This window comes from Brachycentrus maculatus, unplaced genomic scaffold, assembly GCF_059751285.1.
Source record: "Brachycentrus maculatus isolate JH-2025_06_01 unplaced genomic scaffold, ASM5975128v1 h1tg000102l, whole genome shotgun sequence".
Classification (NCBI taxonomy): domain Eukaryota; kingdom Metazoa; phylum Arthropoda; class Insecta; order Trichoptera; family Brachycentridae; genus Brachycentrus; species Brachycentrus maculatus.
The window spans coordinates 2,041,540-2,064,090 of record NW_028280856.1 but is presented as its reverse complement, the minus strand read 5'-3'; the positions used below and the strand labels follow the sequence as shown (position 1 = coordinate 2,064,090).

The window sequence follows — 22,551 nt, the reverse complement described above, 5'->3', positions numbered from 1 at the left end:
TATATTGATAAGCATTTTCTTAAAGAAAATTTAAATATAGGCCTGTAATTAAAATCAATTTAATATTGTTTCTTTATTTTGCGATAATTGACTCTTATCAATAAAAAATGTTTTTTTTTCTGTTGATGAAAATACCTGTAGTTTTCAAAACTTGTCATGTTTACGTAAATAAACTCAAACGTGGTTTTAAACACGTTATTTTATTTTTATGTTTAAATCATCAAGATTTTGCATAAAGCAAATGCTTAATTATGAAATAATTATATTCGTAATTTAATTAAATCGTTAATTATATTGTGATTTTACAAATCAAAAATTTTTGATCTAACAGTGTGATAAACAGTATTCAGGTACGTACTTTGAATATATGGCGATATCACTGATGTTTATGTATGTACAATATACACGTCGGTATTAATCTTAGGTGCAAATGAGCCATGTGTGGTTTCGTGATTGAAATACTATCAAGTTAATCGCCTCAACGGTTACCAATAATTTCTACTCGGTTAATTATTATTCGGGTACTGAATTCGTAAATGGGAGTTTCACTATCTACAACACGTGCCTGAATTTTGGTATTTAATTGTACATAATATTGTCGTGAGATTAATTGAAGGAAAATATTCAAACATTATTTATGTTTTTATTTTAAGTATACCGTGAATTAGCCGGCAATTTGTACTTCTGCAGTAATAGAAGTTAAAAATACTTTCATTAAAAAATAAAATTATTAAATAAACAAATGAAACCTAAAAAAATATGAACACACCGAGTAAAATACTTTTAATAAAAGATAATTGTAGATTTTGAATAAAAGTTTTAGTTTGTAAATACCGCTCTATCTTATTATATTGTGACAAATGTTTCGATAAATTAAGCATAATTTTCAAACACCGTATAAACGGTGTTTGAAAATGATGCTGAATGCATCGAAACACGTATCACACTAGATTTTAAGAGAGAGTAATGTTTACTAAGTGAAAATTAAATTGAAAATGTATAGATTTGACCACAAACTGAATGGCGAACCAATAAATTAGATAATTGTTAAGCCTAAAAGACAACTTCAAATAATTTTAATTCAATGCAATTAAAACATTTTTCATAAAGAATTAAAGAGATTTCATCTAATAAATCCGTATTCTGGTATGTTCTTGGTTAAATTTGTATTAAATACAGTATTAAATTATTGTATGGTTGACACAGTTTAAGAAGTTGTTAAGATTCAGACAGACAATTTCGAGATTACAGGAGATAATATTGTTTGGGCGTAGCGCCATGATAATTATGGAATCTGTATTAAGCGTCTCTCCTGAGAGAATGGCGCTTTATATGTTGACCAGCTAAAAGAGACAGCAGGGTTGTCACAAATATCATTCCTCATCATGGTTGTTAAAAAAAAGAATACTGTCAGAGATATTGCAATAAAAAAACTTAACAGCACATTTCACAAAAGTAATAAATAATATGAATATATTTTTTTCCATGATAATATTTCTAGGTAAATAACTACGAAAACCTATAAAAATATAAAAAAAAGTAATATCATTCGATTGAAGTGGAATTTTTTTAAACTACAATGATAAATAAAGCATTTAAATATATTTGTTGCAAAGTGAAAATATTAAAAAAAAAATTAAACTTAAACTTAAGACTTAAAAAAATCTATTATTAATTTAAATATAGTAGGCAAAATTTGAACTCATCCGAAATTAAATCAGGACAATGATTACAAAAAAATGTTAACGTTTTAAGAATACAATAAAGATAAAATTTTGTTTTTTTTTTTCAACTAATAATCAATAGTTATATTGAAAATTATTTTCCTTCTAGTATCTGATAATACGAAATAAAAATGCCAAAATTATTGTGAATATGAATCAAGAATTTCAGTTTAATTTAATTACTCGAAGCTGAAACCGTTAATTTCCTTGTGAAGTCATTGCTCTAGGATTCACTATTTATAACGGATAGCAGTGACTCTTTGCATGGTTGATAAATATTTTTGATAAACAAAATATTTTATCAATTGATGAAAAAAAAACTTTATTTATTAATAAGTATTTGCATATTATGTAACGTTTTAAAAATACTATTTTAAAGAAATGTTTTATTAAACATATTAGAATTGATTAATTTCTAAATCTTTTTATTTTGTACACCCTTGTTTTGCGTGTTGAAAGTGTTATATTATGTGTGTACATGTAGGTTATCGGAACGAAAACTGTTAAATGTTGAAAAATGACACGCAAACATTTTTCTTTGTATAGTGCTTAGTTTATTTTTTATTCCTTCACCATTTACAGGATACTTGTTTGAATATAGGGAAAAATACAGCGATATGTTTTTTAAAGTGGTTTTACATTAATACTATACCACCTTGAGTCTAGTAGTATTAATCATAATAATTGTTCTATGTTTTGAAGTGACATTTCTACGTGGAAATGCATGTCATAGAATAAAATAAAAACAACGTAGTTTTGCCACTTGATTGTTTTTAGACCAGCATTTGTTTTTATGGCGAAGCAATAAAATCTTTTTACTTTGAAAGGTGTTTTTTTTAAAGTGAAATTTTGAGTTTTTATTATTTATACAAATATTTAAAATTCATACTGCTTATGTGGTCCTAAGTGGTTCATTATTAGAAATAGGTATCAAATTGTGGTAGAGTGGGTTAGAACCGAGAAACTCTGACTTGAAAGTCCGCGACACCACGGGACTACTACCCGACAAAGTATTTATTGAACTATAAAAAAAACGTATTACAATGTATTCGTATTCAGTTTGTTTTTAAAAAGTCTTTTTCAGTTATTTTTTATTATTATTATTTTTATATGTTTTATTTCCTTTCGAAAGCCCTGTAGTTAAAAAGTAGTGAAATTTATTCATAAGTAATTATGAAGTCCTTTAATATAAATGCCCCATCCATTTGTGAAATTGTTTACCCTTAGTTTACAAATTAATTTGTTTTAATAAATTTGATTTACGTCGTCTTGAAAGCAACTTTTAATGAGGAAAATTAAATCCCTTTACTATAATAATTCGAAGAAAAAACACTAGGACAATAACGGGTTATTTTCAAAGTTTTTTCCTTTAAAAAGATAAATCGCTTGAACGCAGTTTTAACCCTTTTTTAAATAGATTTTTATTAGATTTAAGTTTTGTTCTGACATTTCTTGGTCGAATTGCATTTTATAGAATAAAATAACAACTATGTAATTTTTTCCACATTAATTTTATTTGACCGGCAACCGGGTTCCGTCGTAACCGACATCATAACCGACACCAGTCTGATGATGTCGGTTACAAATCGGGTCAAAAAAAGGTCAAATAAAATTTATTTGGAAAAAAATTACAGAGATGTTATTTTATATTACAAATATATTTTTATTGATTTATTGATCAATATTTTAAAATATCTGATACTGTTATTCAACCCTTTTATACTTCCTTTTATATAAACCTTCTTCTTCATACCCTCATCCGCACCCGATGGTGCATAGGGCACTGCGTCATATAAACGCTGTATTATCTTGATCTTTAACACATAGAGGAAAGGTGATCAGCCCTCCGCCTCAGGTACCAGTCCAGGGTAGTATTGAATAAATATTTAAGTGAAAAAATCAATTCTATTTATTTGACCCCCTCACTGGGAATCTAACCCGAGACCTCCACTGCGGTAGCCGAACGTGCTGTCCATTACACTACGAAGGTGGAACAAGGTGAAAATCTTAACATTAGTATATTTATTTTTAGAAAAATAATTTAATTTTTTAACTTAAAAACCTGGACCCTCTTAAAACTGCACCAAAATAATAGTCAAACCATTTATATTGGTTGCATTATATCAACCATGTTTTGGATATGTATTCTACAAAATAAAAATACCTTTTTTCGGAAAAGAAAACAGTTTAATAAATTAAAAAATCATACAAAATGTGTAAAAAATAATTTACAATAAATTAGAGTTTGAAATAAATTAGTTATCTTACAAGGAATTTGGTATCATTGGGCAATGACGTACTCTCCCCATCCCCTGTATGGCAAGGGTGGCAGGTCGTCATCCTCTGCAGACCTCCTCTTGCGGTGGTGATCTCCGTGAGCCTGGACGTAGTGTACCTGATGTCCTTCGTCATGACCGCCGCCCGAGGATGCCAACTTCTTGACTCCGATGATCGCAGACAGCATCAATGCGAGAGCTGATACCATAAGAGCCTGAAAAGAAGAAGAAGAAAACATTAATCGATTGAGTTATTTGTAATCTTTTTATCTTTATAAAATAATAAAACTTTGTTTTCACCACTTTTTTATTAATACAATTTAACCTACTGGTTTCGACAATACCTTGTCATCGTCGGGTTTATTTTAAATCAAAAACATTAAAATACTCTCACCAAAAACTTCCACACACTCCATAAAAATCCTAAATTTAGGGATTTAATATATTAATAAAAAAGTGGTATAAACAAAGTTAATTAATTTTATAAATATATTATAAAATGTGCCACAAAGTATCTGCGGAAAGCATTCAAGAAATGTAATCTTTTTATTATTGGTGTAGGCCTTTTGGCCTGTTTTCAAGAGGAATTAATCTCCTGCAATGTCGATTCCAATTGGTTTAAGTGATCACTTTACACTCGTGTGTAAAGTGATCACTTAAACCAGCCTATGACGGTCGTCAGCCCCGTAAATGCCTAGACTTTCATATTCTTCTTCATCTTTGATGAGATGTCAAAAAATAATATGAAAATAACTCCTGTAATTGGAGATAATCCAGATTTTGTGAACAAGTATTTGGACACACTCAAAATGTTGTAAAAGTATTATAATTGTTTTTACAAAATTAAAACAAGAAAATGAAAAAAATCTATGTCAGTACGTATATATATTTACATTCTTGGGACGGTCCCCTTTACATGGCATCTCATCAACACAACAGTTTATGCAAATCAATCAGTTTTTATCTGACATACTAAGTAAGAAGAGCCGGTTCAAATATTTGGGTCTACATAAATTTAAGTAAAAAGTACCTGTGACCAATTTGAGATGAAACGAAAAACCAAGCTCGTTTTTAGATCGATCGTTAAATCCCAATAATCACACGCTTTAATCTCCGTTACAATGATGAAAGTTGTGCTAATCAAAATTATCATTCTGCATGAAATAAGCTCCACGATAGACTTTTTTAGATCTGTCTTAAAGTTTAAATAATTACAAGTTTTAATAAACATAAGTTTTATTGATGAAATTTTCTTCCTTCTTCAAACCCTCATCCACACCCGATGGTGCATAGGGCACTGCATCTAGATCGTTAACACATGAAGGAAAGGTGAATAACCCTCCGCTTCAGGTACCAGTCCAGGGTAATATTGAATGAAAATTAGAGTGAAAAAAAATCACTTTTATTTATTCGACACCCCCTTGGAATTGAACCCGGAACCTCCAGCACCGTAGCTAAACGTGCTAACCATTACACCACGGAGGCGGACACGAAATTTTTACCAGTGTTAATTATATTGCTGTATGAATTAAACTCCAAGATGGACTTATTAAATAAAGATCTTTAAGAGTAAATAACTACACGCTTTAATATTCGTTACATTCATGAAACTTTAACTGAACCAAATTATCTTACTGCTTAAATTAATCACCATGACGGTTTTATTTGAGATTGATTTCAAAGTAAAAATAATTACACGCTTTAATATCGGTTGCAATGATGAAAGTTTTACTTTTACCATTCAAACCAAATTATCATTCATCATAAATTAAGCTCCACGATGGACTTATTTTTAATCGATCTTCAAATTCAAATAATTACACGTTTCAATATATGTTCCTTTGATGATTGTTTCACAAATCTTTATCATTTGACTTGGACGAAAAATAATTAATCCCTCTCAAAACCGAAATGGTTCAAAACGATATTTTTAGAAGCTCTAAAGATCTAGGCGATCCAAGGTTAAACGTGTATTTTAATTCATGTAAAGTAAAAAAAATTCAGTCCGTCTTTATAGCAAAAAACAGTTTGCACATTCGACTTCCAAACTGGATGTCTCGGTTTTGATTCTCAGGGGGGTCAAAATAAATTAAAGTGTTTTTTCACTCTTATATTTATTTTATATTACCTTGGACTAGTACCTGACGAGCTTACTATAATAAACAACCAAATTCATAATGCATAAACTTTAAATTTCCCTTTGTTTCATTGGTCACAGAAAGATATCAGTAGTAGTAACTCTTCCATCAGTAGTTAGAAATAGTGAGAGTGAGATGATTTTTAGAAAAAAACTAAAGACGCATTTTTTGCTAAATCCTTTCTACTACCTTATTTTTTCTAATTTATTCATGGCGAATCGCCCTAGATATAGTATTTTATAAAAATGGCGTTACATAAATTATCCGATTTAAATATACATTTTATTATAAATTCAGATTATTTCAGCATTTCAGTCATCAAAAAATTATTCACCATTGAAACTACACTAGGTATATATTATTTTCTTTTCTCTTCTGTTTCATATTTTTTTCGAATAAATTTATTTTGAAGCTTTAACAACTCATGTTATTTTTTTGTTGCTACCTGTGAATATTTTACACAATAGGAATGCCTTTTCAAAGGATGCCGCAGATGGCTTTGTGTCAGTCACGTCTAGGTACTAGACCATGAATAAGATTTAGAAAACGACGGAGCGATAAATTTTATATTAACTTTGACTGGTACTTGAAGCGTTAGTCTGATCACATTGCCTTCGTATAATTAAAGATATACTTAACATTGCAACAGTTTGCGCTCTATGCAGGAGAGGTATATTATCTATAGGAGAGGATATTGAAAAGAAGAATAATTTTTATTTAAAAAAAAAAAAATGTTTCAATTTAAAACTAACTAACTAACCAGAACGCCGATTTCTCACAGTGACAATCTGTCTGCACATTAATCTGTCTTTGAAACAAACTTCTTCTCTTCCACATTCGTGCATCTCTCATACATACCGGTCGAATATTGTTTATCGACTCCTGGCGAGACAATAAAAAATTCATAAATTGATTCAGCAGACATTTTGTGATAATAACTATATTTTTTTTATTTTAGTTTTACTTGGTAAATACTACGATTTCTCGGTTTTTAAAAATGATGGAGAATACATCGAAATATGGGTCATAATAAATTTGAAGAAATAGCTGTTATACCAAGTAAAACATAAATATTTGAAATACCACATCTTCCTCGGTCTTCCGCTGCTTCTAAAACCAATCACATTTGTCTCATAAATTATTTTCACTTAACTTTTTTCACCCATTCGATTCACATGTCCAAATCGTCTCAACACACTTTTTTTGATTATCTCAGCCTTGTATTCTTTCCTTATATCACCATTCGAACATCTATCACACAACATTTTGTAGCACATTCGTCTGAGAGAACGCATTTCGACTGTATTCAGTCTACTTTAATTCTTATTTTGCTTACTCTATGTTTCACTTCCATGCATTAATTGGAACCAATTATAAAATAGAAAATATCACTAAAACAATAACATATGTTTAGCACGCAATGATATAAAATTCGTTATGAATAAGTACAGCTTACATAATAAAAACATTAATAAAACTTTGAAATGTTTACCCAAATTGATAAATATCTTCACTAGTGCCACCTTTTGAAATATTCTTTAATTACGACTTCAACAAAAAACTCGTTCAATCATACATTCACAGAAATGCTAGTGTCAGCTTTCTAATATAGAGGTCGCTATAAAGCAACAACTTATACTGTACAAAATACAAAAAAAGGTTTTAAGTCTCTTTGCGTTGTGCTTTAACTGAATTACCTCGTTCATTAGTAAAACAATTCCTTCATAATAAATTGTTATTTTATTTCTTGGTTTACAAAAATATTCCTGAATTTTATTTAATGTCAAGATAAGCCAAATAAATTATTCTTTTTATCCTCCATTACGTGATTTTATTTCAACGGAATTTTCTTTTGGATAAATTAAGCTATTAAAAATACATTGTTTTAGTGAAAATAGGCGAGATAAGTTCAAGATTTATGTTGAAAGAAGTACGAACCAAATATAAATGTCTTCTTAAGTGCTGACAATACCGGTATTAAGATTATTGGTATTTAAATATATTAAAATTTGGTATTTAAATATATTGTTAAATGTATGGATTATTGGTATTTAAATATATTAAGATTAAGAAGGATGAAAGTAGACTGAAAGCAGTCGAAATGCGATCTCTCAGAAGAATGTGTAACAAAACGATGTATGATAGATGTGCGAATAGTGAAGTAAGGAAGGAATGCAAAGCTGAGATAAGCATTATCGATAAAATTAAGAAAGGTGTGTTGAGATGGTTTGGACATGTAGGACGAATGAGTGAGAAAAGAACGGTAAAACAAATTTATGAGGCGAATGTTAGCGGGAAAAGAAGCAGAGGAAGACCGAGAAAAACATGGCACGATCAGGTATGCCAAATACTTGAAAGTGGTCAGGTTAGGAGTCGTAACAATCGGCGGGTATGTATGAGGAGATGCATGAACGTGGAAGAGGCGAAGAATGTTTGCAAGGACAGAGTGGTGTGGCGCTCTATTCTCTCTGCCTACCCCTGCGGGGAAGCGGCGTGATGGTTAGTTAGTTAGTTAGTTAGTTAAAATTTATCAATGTTTAGAGATGTGACTAATGAGTAACTGTTACTTTTTCGGATTCCCGATTGGAGTGGTATTCGTTACATGTTTCGGTTATTTTAATTCTGCTCATGTTTTTGTATCGTTTTTTTTTTACATTTAAATATACGAGTATCAAGATCTATAAATACCCAAAACTGAACTAAATATGTTCTTTGATCTGGCTTCCGAAATTATTATTTTAAAGAATTTGTTTGTGAAATCGATTTTTCTCCGATTTTCGAATTTTTCGATCAACACTGTCTTACCAATATATTTAAAAGACTTGAAAAATCTCAAATTTAAAAAAATATTATCGAAAATTTAATGTTTGCATTCCTAATACTTTTTTGATACTCTTCTCGATCTGTTTTACGATAAATCCAATGGAAATTTGTTTTTTTTTTACTATATGAGGCCTAAGTGATTGGTAATAGAAGCAGAAGAGGACTGTGGAAAACTTCGTATGATCGATTATTTCAAATTATTTCAAATACATGAAAGTCGTCAGTTCATGAGTCAGAATAATCGGTGGGTATGTTCATATAAGGATATGCATGAACGTGGAAGATTCGAAGATTATTTTCAAAAACAGATTGGTGAGCCTACCCATGTAGAGAAATGGCGTGCTGGTTAGTTAGTTTTAATATTATTTGTGAATTCGGCATTACTTTGTTGAATAAAATAGATTCTTGAATTTAAAAATAAAATACTTTTATAAAAATAAATCCTTGCTCCCTTTATTCACGTTAAACTAAATCACACGCCCTTATCTGATCCCTCCTATAATTGCCTCACACATCTCTATCAGCGCCTTAATTATTTTTTGCTCGTTAGTTTGTATTCTAACCCATTTATGAGAACATCAGAAGTTTTGTAACTAGTCATGGCTACATTAATAAATTTTTAAAATGGTTTTATGAAAGTATATTATTTTTTTATTGACACCCAATTAATATTTATCCGAGACATGAAATTTACTTCACGTTAACTACTGCACGCCACAACTGTACACAACTACAATATATCTACAATATATTATAAACACGTGTATATTTGGTAATGTGTGTCCATTTGCATGCATCATATTGATGTATCTTATGAATAAGGGTGTAACCTTCAAACGTCAAATTTATCATTGAAAATAAAAACAAAAAACAAAAATTTTACTTTGTGTTCATGACAACATAACAAATTTGTGTTTGATTCAGACTTGGATAGTAATAATGAAAATATTTTATCCTTTTTTTTAAATAAAGCAATATATTTCAAATTTATTTAATATAAACTAATAAAATTCTGACTGTTATCGTTATTAATTTCAACCCTTATCTTTTATCTATTGAGTTATTTTATCACCCCAATGCTAACTGATATTAATGTTAATTTATTTTTAGCAAATCGCTCACTCCTTTCAAAAACGTCATAAATCAAAAAACTTGATCAGGAGAGCGTTTTTAAAGTTTAAAAATATAATACAATGTTTTTATAAAATATATCAAGCCACTTATTAAACTTTTAACAGTGAAACAGATCTTTTTAGGTAAAACCTGAAGGTTTATTTTCCATTTGAAAAATATTTAGTATGTTTAAAAAAATAATTAAACAATACCCTTTCTTCAAAATGCAAAAACAACACTTTCTGCCTTATAGCGGGTAAATATTAAGTAAAAAATATGCCACTTCCGCTGGGATATAGTACATTTTCTGGGTATTCCGAAAACATGCACAACTGAAAATTGACGATTTTTGATTTATGCCTTTCTTGAAAGGAGTGAGCGATATGTAGATTTGAACATTAAAATTATATTAAATTGCAAATTACCTTTGGGGTGATTTTTCACGGAAACGGCGCTGTATACATTGTTTAATATGGTTATTATTTATTACACAATATATAAAATAGCTTCTCGCAATATGATACTTCGATAGTCACGTTTTCCCCTCGAGAAATACTCGATACAGGGAATAAATCAAACACTTTTGTCAATTTACGTACGTTCAGGATTTATCGAGTTCATGGGAGGTGTTTCTCATAGCGAGCTTACGGGATATTCCAGAATATACATGTAGTAAGGGAAACCTTTGTTTATTAACACTCTAGTTGGAGCGCCTTCCTGGGATCATTCCTTCTTGATCAAAGGGGATTTATACTATAATGTTGAACCTTTTGATTTTCTATTTCACCGGAAATTTACAGAACAACCCCTACTTTATTAGACAGTAATAATTACTCCTTAAACCCACGCCCATGTCATTATATACATATTATTATTTACCAAAAGATAAAAGAAAATTCTAAGTAACAAAGGTGCTTGTAATTAAAAGATAACATAGTTAAAATATTCGCTAGTCAAAGGTTTGCTTTGAAATAAATCTGAGTCATTGAAATTAAACTGCCAATTCTAATGACATATTTTGTCAATTTTAGAGATTAACAGTAAGATTTTTTTTTCTTCTTTCTTATTTTTATTATTTTACTCACCCAATGGTCCATAGGGCACTGTATTGCGCCATTTCAGTGTTTTATTGATCGTTAATCGCATGAAACGAAGGTGATCAGTTTTGTGTTTTGTGTAGCAATCCCATAAAATATTAAATAAATATGATAATGAACATTGCTTATATTATTTTCACCAGACTGGGAGCGCCCTTTGTTTTATACAAATTCATCATTACTGCTCATAACACTACAAATTTTAACTAAATTCAAAATATATTTACATTTACAATATTTTGAGTGTGTCCAAATACTTGTTCACAAATCTGGATTTTCTCCAATTATAAGAGGATTTTTCATATTATTTTTTGACATCCCATTGAAGATGAAGAAGAATATGGAAGTCTGGGCATTTACAGGGCTAAGGACCATCATAGGCTGGTTTAAGTGATCAGTTTATACACGTGTAACATTCACCAATTCTACCATTTATTAACAACCACACTACTGAAATTCATGGAATTTCTATATATATATATATATATATATATATATATATATATATATATATATATATATATATATATATATATATATATATATATATATATATATATATATATATATATATATATATATATATATATATATATATATATATATATATATATATATATAAATATATATATAAATATATATATATATATATATATATATATATATATATATATATATATATATATATATATATATATATATATATATATATATATATATGTATATATATATATATATATATATATATATATATAAATATATATATATATATATATATATATATATATATATATATATATATATATATATATATATATATATATATATATATATATATATATATATATATATATATATATGTATATATATATATATATATATATATATATATATATATATATATATATATATATATATATATATATATATATATATGAACCAATTTTGAAACATTGTTCTTGAATCGACATCTATTGGTGAGATGAAAAGAAGCTTTTTATTGAGCAGAAACTCTTTAATTAGAGGTCCGAATCCTGGATTATAATATGCTTAGACTTCCATATTCTTCTTCATCTTTATGAGTTGTCAAAAAATAATATAAATGAACATTATTAAAATAAGCGTGTCTCATACATATATAACATACAAGTAGGATAGAAAGCATTTAACCACATCCAACATATTATTATTTATAATCATACTATTTTGCGACACAGAAAGAGGCTGTTAGCCAACCCATTAATGGAATGCTGACATAAAATTACTAAAGTGAAATGGTTAAAGCGTATAAGGGTTAAAAATAATAACGATTACAGTCACAATTTTATGAGTTTATACAAAATAACCTTTAAATTTATTGCTTAGTAAGAAAACGAAAAAAAATATTATGATAACTGCTATCCATATCTTAATCAAAAACAATTTTACTGTGTAGTTATTATGACAAAAAATTAAAAATATTTTTTTTTGTTTTCTATGACAAATTTGGCACTTAAGGGTTACACCCTTTTTCATTAGCAACGTCCCATATAATGGATACAAGTAGCTACATATAAATTAACATACACGAGTGTATGCTGTATTGAATAGTTGTGTGTATATGTGGCCACACACATACACAATTGTGGCGCGCAGTAGTCAAAGTGAAGTAAATAAAATTTCTCGGGGAAAGGTATATAACACACTTTGTACCATTCGATCAAGTTTCGATGGATTTGATCGTAGATCGCGAAAATATTAAGAATCACACATTTACAATACATTTGAAAAAAAAAACTGAGGAAAACTTGGCACAATCAGGTATGTCAAATACTTGAAAGCGGCCGGGTCAGGAGTCGTAATAATCGTCGGGTATGTAGAGATGCATGAATGTAGAAGAGGCAAAGAATGTTTGCAAAGACAGAGTGGTGTGGCGTTCGATTCTCTCTGCCTACCCCTGCGGAGAAGCGGCGTGATGGTTAGTTAGTTAGTTAGTTAGTTTTTGAAAAAAAAAACGTTAAATATTTCTAAGTGTGATTATATTAATTCGAAATACACTCCCAAAAATTATTATGTATTTATGTCAACTCTTTTTAATAAGTGAATGATTTTTTTTGCCTTTTCTCACCAGTATATTCTTCAAAATACAATTATTGCATTAAAATTTAATAAACGGTTTTTTTTAATTAAAAAGCTTGTTATTGCATATTTTGTATATTAACAATATTTCTCAATTATTTCAGGAAATGGTGTTCAATAAGTGGTTGGAGATAACTTGTAGTGGTCGTTTGTTAAACATAGGGAGTAAATACGGATGAAAAAGATGAATAAATAATTTTTAATATAAAAAAAGCTTTTCACAACCACCTAGTATTTTAATGTTTCAGGGAAGGATTAAAACAAGTAATATTTATTTTTAAAGATGCGGTAAAATCCAAAAATTATTTTTGCGTATGCAAGGATATTTCTGGGGTTAAGTACAGAAATAACTTTCCAACATTCGTTCTAAAAATAAAATTACACAAATAACCAAATTCAAGATATTTTTCTTATACTTCTCGTCAAGCAAATTTAGAACTTCAAAGTTTTATTCGAAAGATTTTATATAGAACGGAACAACTTCCGCTTAAGTTTATAATTCTAAAATAATCTTCCCACCCTCTAGTAAAATTAAAACACTCCTAGCTTATTATTTTTATGCTTATTCATAATATCCTTGGACACAATCCTTATACTGAATGATCGTCCTGATTGCCCTTCGAATTTATTATTCCGTGATCCGCAGTTCAATAAATATGACCCTGAATTGGCATCTTTTGGTCTTTTGTCTTTATTATTTGTTATTATTTTTCCTAATTTTTAATTATTGTGAAAGGTTGTCGAGCATTCATAATTGTTCGGTAATTTACCAATTTTGTTACCACAGTAGAAACGCAATCTAGAAATTATGTGGTTTATTCTTTAAAAACAAGAACATAAAAATTGTACGTCAGTTAAAGGGGTAAAAGTTCAGTTGATGATACTTTTATTGTGTCGCTTACTTTCAAAATCCACTGGATCCAATTTTATAAGATTTAAAATAAATACTCTATCGGCATGCCAATTGTGGATTGTTTAAAATATTTATATACTTGAAAACCCTGCTAAAAATACTTAAAAACAGCGTTGTATTTTTAAATGCTGCTACATTCATAGAATTGCCTTCTGACCCGTATCGGCCAATCAGAGAGCGGGGAGGGGTCAAAAATTAAGACAACGTCATTATTGGCTTGTGTGTCGTGTTTTATTTAATACTTAATAATTATCTAAAAAAATGGGAAAATTCCCTATTTCATAATATTTTATCTAAATATAGACAAATCTTTAAAACATAAACGTTACCCGGAGAATTTAGCATTTTGTGTAAAATCGATCTACATGGATCTGGCGGATTTTGAAAGTAGACGACACAATTAGGCTATGAGTAATTATGCCATCAATATAACAACTGAATATACAATATCTGTGAAAAATAAATATCGTAGGATTTTTACAAATCTATCGAATTTGAACACATTGACATTTACGATATGCTTCTAATTAATTTTTATTTTCTTACCTTCATGGTCAGTAGACCAAGACCACCGAATCCGATAGCAGCGAGGGTCTTCGCCATCATCAAACCCATCAGCAATACTCCTCCTCCACCTCCTTTGCCTCCCTTCTTCCTTCCGGTTTCTGAAAAATAAAAAAAATATTATCATTTTTATAATATTTAAAGCATTTACTTTGTGGTTAGTCATTCATACTTTTTAATTTTTTTTTTATTTACAAAAATGTTAATAATATTAGTATATAACCATTTTCATGTCTACCAGTTTCGAGACGTACTCGTCTCTTCATCAGGACAATCACTATTAAAGCATGCAAACAATACCACCATTCACCACTATAGCACCATTTACACACTTAAAACTACACATTTTTTTTGTAGTTTTTTGTAATTTTTGTGTAATTTTAAGTGTGTAAATGGTGCTATAGTGGTGAAGGGTAGTATTGTTTGCATGCTTTAATAGTGGTTGTCCTGACGAAGAGACGAGTTAGTCTCGAAACTGGTAGACATAAAAATTAAGAGTGGTTATAAACTAATATCATTAACATTTTTGTAAATAAAATAATAAAATATAAATAAAAAATTTATGAGTATTTTCTTTTTCTTTACAATAAAAGTAGAAAAGGGCGTATGGTACACAAAAAACAAAAATCGACTATTTATACGGGAGTATGATCGCCTTCGTAATGTAATGGTTGGCACGTTTAGGTATCATGTTAGAGGCCCAGGAACGATTTCCAGGAGGGATCAATCTTAATATGGGTGGCTTTTATCCAAATATTAATTTGACATTACTCTGGATTGATACGTAAAGCGCATGATTGATAACCTTGCCTTTAAGTATTTAACAATTAAGATAACACTGCAATGTGATGAAATGCCCTTTGTACTATTAAGTACGAATTAGGGTAAGAAAAATAATAATGAGAGTGAAAATTAATTATAAATATGATGTAAAAAAATAAATAAACTGACAAGACCTTTATAGCTATAAAAGGTAATATTTCCTTGTATTAGAAAGGTCTTGAAAAGGACTTTTATTGAAAAGGATTACATACAAGTTATCGTGGTTCTGAAAATGATATTTTCTAAGGCCATATAACGATACAACCTGGGTAGGCATTTTATACGCGTATTACCGATTGGACTATGAAGTGTTGATAACTTTAAAATTACTTCTAGTCTTTTATTTTAAATTACTCGTGCATTTCGTAAACGGCTGAATATCTGTTTTTGTTTTTTAATTTAAGGTAATAAAAAAAATGAAGCAATGTTGAATGTTAATTTTTTATGAAATACCAGCTTATTTGTGGTCCTAAAAAGGATCACTTTATCAAGATTTATATTTTCCGACCATTGCCGAAATGTCAATCTCCGAGACGCCGATTAATAAGACTACGTCACAAATGCCTGCTACTTTAGCTGTCAGAATATTCAGGAAGGAATTGGAAATTAGGTTCAATCCACGGAAAATAATTGGGAATGAAAATATGTTCCTTCAATATAATATTTACGGATTTATGCCATCGTGATTTCCTCAGGAGTATTACATAAACCTGTGTCCTGTCGATACGATAAAGGTTTGATCACTAATGAGTACTGAGCACTAATTTTGCCGAGATAATTAAGTACGGGATATTATTTGGATATATTTTGCTATTAACTTTTGTAATTTATGTTGACAGAATTATGATTTGATTAAAGAAAACATTTCGTTTTTTAGCACTTGAGTTTTATTATAGACTACATGTTTCAGAAGTTAAACTTCCATCATTCAGGTCTGTGTAGTAACTAAAATATTAAATATAATATTCTGAAATATGTAGTCTATAATAAAACTCAAGTGGTAAAAAACGAATTGTTTTCTTTAATCGTTGTAACGTGTCTTACCACAAAGTTAATGCCGAAACAATAAATGAATTATGATTTCAAGCAAAAACCAAAATCATTCTGCAGATTTTTTCCCGTTGAACTCAACAAGATCGAAAATATATAAGAGGGTTTTATTTTTACATTTAAAGGGGTTTTTCGATATAATTTTATTCTAAGATTCAATATAAGATTTAATGTAAAAAATAACGAACATGTTTTTAACCAATTATTAATATAACTCTGAAATTATATGAAAGTTTACCACATGAAACGTGTAATCATGAATATTATCAATGATAAATGGAGCGGATAATTTTGTTACTGATCGTATCGAATCCCACCGCATAATTGTATGAAATTATCATCTAGGCAAATTATCATCTACTTGACTTAGAGCGGGTACAATAATCATTGGTTTTAGGACTTTCAGAGGCTTATTCATTTTGTATTTTCTAAATATATTCTGTTTAGATGATGCCGAGTTCTTGATGAAAATAGCTACCTTTACACGTATGCACTTTAACGCACGATTAGCGCTTTCGTAAATGTCACCTTTACTTTGACATCGCTACGTGTCGTTTCTGCTACGCTGGTCGGGGTCGTAAAGGCGTCTGTCTACCAATCGCAGTCAGATTGATACTTGAATCTAGCTGACTAACTAAAAAAACTAACTTCTAATCCCTATCTCTGCCAGAGGCTTATTATTCTTGCGTTCACTTAATAAACTCTCTGTTTTCTTTTAGCCGTCAGTGATGGGTTTCTTATTATTTTAATGAAATATTGTTTAGATTTTTAAGGGTTTTATTTTTTTAGATTGAAGGTAATAAAAGCTTTTAAATGTCAGCATAAACAGTAAAATCACATTTTTATTTGAAAACTAACATTTTCGCTTTAAAGTTCATAAAAAGAATTCTTTGCAAGAATGGTTTGTCAGGAAGCCAAGAGCTTCTGTATCAGCTTTGGAAACGCGGTAAAAGCTTTCAATGTCGTTGATATCAATTACTTCCGCGCAAAAAGTGTACTAGCCTCTTTTTACAACGCTTATAAAGAGGTTTTCTTATGACAAACGGACGTTATTTTTCGCAAAGTAAAGAGCGTACATCTAAAGGCAGCTATTTTGTGTTATCTAGTGATTTTTTCGCCCTCGTATCATCAAATGCGCATATTCACTAGGGTATAATATGGAGTGATATTTGAGAAATTGAGTTTTCGGGATAGGGGATTGATCAGTAGCATTTAATGAAGCTGTCGAGTTGAGTAAAGAGAAGGGCAACTCTTTTTACATCGACATGCGTTCCAGCCCGTGTTTGAAGCATAGGCTGAAATGTGAGTAAGTGCATGCAGTTGTATAACTGTGACATTGCGACGTTCTTCATGTTCCAGCAGTCGAAACACTGGGGAATTTCAAGCATTCGCGACGTAATTGTCTTTTTTTCAGAGGCGTATTTAAATATTTTAAAATTAAAAATTAAACATTTACACTACTTTTTTGACATTTTAACAAATGTGAAAAAGAATATGGAAGTCTGAGTGTTTAAAGGGCTTACAAACTGTCAGAGGCTGGTTAAGTGATCACATTCTAACATACACCATTCTACCCATGATTGACAACCACACTACTGAATTTTTTCCTAGATATATTAATCAAGCTCATGACACTTGAACTTGAACTTGAATTTAAGGTTAAGTGATCACATTCTAACATACACCATTCAACACATGATTGACAACCACACTACTCAAATTTTACCTAAATATATTAATCAACCTCATGACACGATACATATGAAAATCCAACAGCCTATGTTTTATTGGGAAAGCTTTTATTTAGCAGAAACCGTTTTTTTAAGCAATGCAAAACCTTGATTTGTTAACAATTATTTAGACACACTCAAAATGTTGTGAATTTATTCTTCTTTTAACCCTCGTTTGCACCCAATGGTGTTTGCGAACACCATTGGGTGCAAACACCATTGGGTGCGAACACCATTGGGTGCAAACACCATTGGGTACGAACGCAGTGTTATCTTGATCGTTACTAACATGAACGCAAGGCGATCTGTCCTGCGCTTCAGGGACTAGACCAGGGTAGTACTAAAGAAATACTAGAGTGTGAAATCGGTAATATTTATATATACCGCTCCCCCTTGGGAATCGAATCCGGGACCTCAACGGCGCGGTAGCTAATTATGCTAACCATAACACTGCGGAAGTGGATACAATATAAATTTATTGTAGCGTTTATTTTAGAATCGATCTTCAAAATTAACGTTAAATATTTATTTTTCAAACGTAAAGAAAACTACCCCTTATCGACTTCTTGCTTAGTACAAAAAAAACTTATCACTATGTACAGAGGCGTAAGCTAAGATAAAAAATAAAAATAAAAATAAAATTTTTCATTTGAATAACAAATATAATAACAACAATATAATAACAATATAATAACAAATATAATGATAAATATTTTAAAAATACAACTGAAACAATTTCTTTCCAGCAATTCTTTTTAAGTCGTTTTTATTTCTAACGAAATTATTTTTCTTGTAAGAGTTGACATGACGCAAAGAAACAACCTTCGCCTTTGTTATATCCCAAGGGAGTTTTTTTACAATAAATACACAAGCATGTATTTTTATTAAAGCAAATTTCATTTTACACGACATTATTAGGAAAGTTTTTTACTCCTTTAAATTCGTATTGAATCCGTTTTTCAATTTCCTTATAACCCGGAAACAATCATAAATTGATTCCGGTCTTTTTTAAATATTATGTTAATATCTTCCAATATAATAATAGCAAGAGGGGTGGAATTTTAGTACAATCTGAATTTTTCATTAATAATATTAAAAATCATTTTCGATATGCTTTTATTTATTGTTTCGGCATTAACTTTGTGGTAAGACATGTTACAATGATTAAAGAAAACACTTCGTTTTTTACCACTTGAGCTTTATTATAGACAACATGTTTCAGAAGTTAAACTTCCATCATTCAGGTCTGTATAATAACTCTGTATAATAATAGTTATTATACAGACCTGAATGATGGAAGTTTAACTTCTGAAACAAGTTGTCTATAATAAAGCTCAAGTGGTAAAAAACGAAGTGTTTTCTTTAATCATTCAATATGCTTTATTTCTATTTTATATTCGTTTTTATAAAATTTAAACCAAAATAGATTGAGCATTTATTTAAAAAAAAAGAATAAAAAGAGCATCGTTTAAAATATCTAGGTAAAGGTTTTAAAATATGAACTTTAGTATATATTTTTTTAAGTTTTTAAAATGTAGTATTTATTTAATGATTTGACACTGAAATATTCTAAAATTGATAATTTAAACAATACTTTTTAATTTACGATTTTTTACAATTTTCTTTGAATATGTTCAAATCATAATATGTACACAAATACAAGATACATAAACGAAAAAAAAAGTCAAGGGATAATGAAAATATTTGGGCAGTTACAACGCTCATAATTATTTGTATAATTTATTATTTTATACACTGACATGCACTATTCATACCTATGTTTTTTTGACACATGACACAAGAAATTTTGCTGACGTAACCTTTCCAAAAAACCTCTAGATTAGCTTCAAACTCAGAAACAGAGTGTTATGATATTTTATAGATTTGCTAAACATGGACAGAGTGGTAAATGTTGCACAAGTGTAAAATGTGACCACACAATTCAGCCGATGACAGAACGTATGTAAATCCGCATAAAGTACCTATCATCTTTTCATCTTTTTTCTCTATGAGATAAATATAATAAACGTTTGTCATCTTACCTCTTGCATTAGCAGATAATATAAAGTTAAAAAAATAGAATAATTTGCATTCTTCCCTGATACCGTCGGAAAAGGGTGAATACCTTAAGTGATTTAAAATATCTTAAATTTCTGTATTCAAACCCATTTTTTGCTAATATTTAATAAATTTCATTCATGTTTTAATTTAAAATCAAACACAGATTTTTTTGAGTCTACTAAGTTGTGTTTTATTTATAAAAACACATTAAAAAATTATATTAAAAAAATCTGTGGTGATTTAAATTAATACATAAATTAAAATAGAGTTCTACAAATCAAACGCCGAATCAATAAATAAATTTCATTCAGATTAACTATCAAGCGTGATGTAAAATTTTCGTGTGGAATACATAATTCAAGAGTAAAATTAAACTTTATTTTATATTTATATGACATATAAGTGTCTCGATAATGTGTTTTTACATTAAAAACAGTCTATTTATTATGATTTTATTACTTCTTAAGTGTGCGATTAGCAGTATTTAAATTTTGTAATTACTGTGTATTATATGTTATTAAGATAAAATGTGTTGATAGTTTAAATATATTAGATCTTAACACGTATCGCGATGATTAAGATAAGTATTAATGAATGGAGAAATTAAAATAAATTATAATATTTTTGTAATATCTAACTACATAATCCAAGATGAGTGAAGTAATTTCAAAAAATATAAAAACCTTTTTTTAAAATTGGTTTTGGATAAATAAAAACTGTTTCGAGTCGTTCATATTTCGAGAAACAAAGATGTTACCATTAAAGGTAAAAATATAAAATGTTCCACATATCACCGAGTAAATCTGTAGTTCTCAAAACTAGTAATGTTTAAATTGATAAACTCAAAAAAGGGTCAAATACTAGCATTTTATTTTTATATTTAAATCATCATGTTATTCCATATATTTATCGACAAATTGACAAATAATATAAAATGGTTACTTTTTGAAATGAAGGACTCAACTTTGTAGAACAGATTTTACGTAAAAAAATAATATTTATAAATCTTCCTTCCGGTATCATTTACTTCCTGAAAATACTGATCGCCCACCCAATAAAATTGACAAAGTCGTAAATAAAATCCAGAAGTAATTTCAATGTTACCAAAAAAACCCTCTTAGCCCAAGAGTAAAATTTCTTTTAAATTTTCGTTCTTCCTTTTTGTTGATGTTTGTTTGTTTCAGCTTTGATGTATTGTAGAATTACTTTAAATATTAAGTTTATCCTTCCAAGTTGATTAATAAAATGATTATTATTAGTAATCTAAAAATTATCCTTTAACATGAATGTCACGCGGTGAGGCTCTTTCAATTTATGTTTAATTATTTATGCTAACGCATATTATAAACAATATACACATTTGTATGTTACTAAAATAACTCCTGTAATTAATTCCCAAATTGTAAAATAACTCCTGTAATTGGAGATAATCCAGATTTTGTGAAAAAGTATTTGGAAACACTCAAAATGTTGGGGACATATGTATGTGTTGTAAGGAAGTGAGATCTGGAGCAAGGTTTTGCACACGATAAGTTTTTCGTTCAAACCAATGAAACGATATTTATGTTGATTCTTAAAAAACCCATTACTTACCAACAAGCTTCGACTGCTCATCTACAGTTGAGAGTGTTTGAGAAATCACATCGTTCATCTTATCCTTTCCCAGGAGATCGGGAAGTCGGACACGGAACTCATGGCTCTGCAGGAACCTCAAAGCGTTGCCTAGAACGGTTCCGTCCTCCATCTGCCTTCCACCATCAGCTAGATTCTGCGTCTTCACCAGCTCGACACCGTCTACGATCTTCAAGTCACCGATGCCATTGTTTTTCTTGGCTTTGATGAGCTGTTGCAGGACATTCCTGGCTATCCTGATGCTCTGGCAGGATATGGAGGTGTCATTCTCGTCGCAGCTTCCAAAGCTCGTACCGTCACTCACTTCGTTCTCTAAAGTGTTGAGCTTCCTGGCTTCTTCCGCCGAACTCGCCCGGAACAACTGAACCGACAGTGCTAGCAGCACCAAAACGACACCGCGCGAATACATTTCGGCGTTCTGATTCGATCACTCGATTTCTGGAAGGGAGCTGCAGTCAACTTGAAATGTAATCACTAACTGGACGATGGC

The 22,551-nt window shown here is 29.6% G+C and overlaps 1 protein-coding gene across 1 annotated transcript; it reads right to left on the bottom strand.

Moving 5' to 3' along the window:
• Positions 1 to 3,927: 3,927 nt before the first annotated feature.
• Positions 3,928 to 22,513, bottom strand: LOC148310291 (uncharacterized). Its single transcript, XM_088258728.1, has 3 exons — positions 22,023 to 22,513; positions 14,749 to 14,867; positions 3,928 to 4,215 (listed from the first exon to the last, which is right to left on the bottom strand). The coding sequence occupies exons 1-3, from the start codon at positions 22,468 to 22,470 to the stop codon at positions 4,006 to 4,008; spliced, it is 777 nt and encodes a 258-aa protein (XP_088114854.1). The 5' UTR covers positions 22,471 to 22,513; the 3' UTR covers positions 3,928 to 4,005.
• Between the last annotated feature and the right edge of the window lie 38 nt (positions 22,514 to 22,551).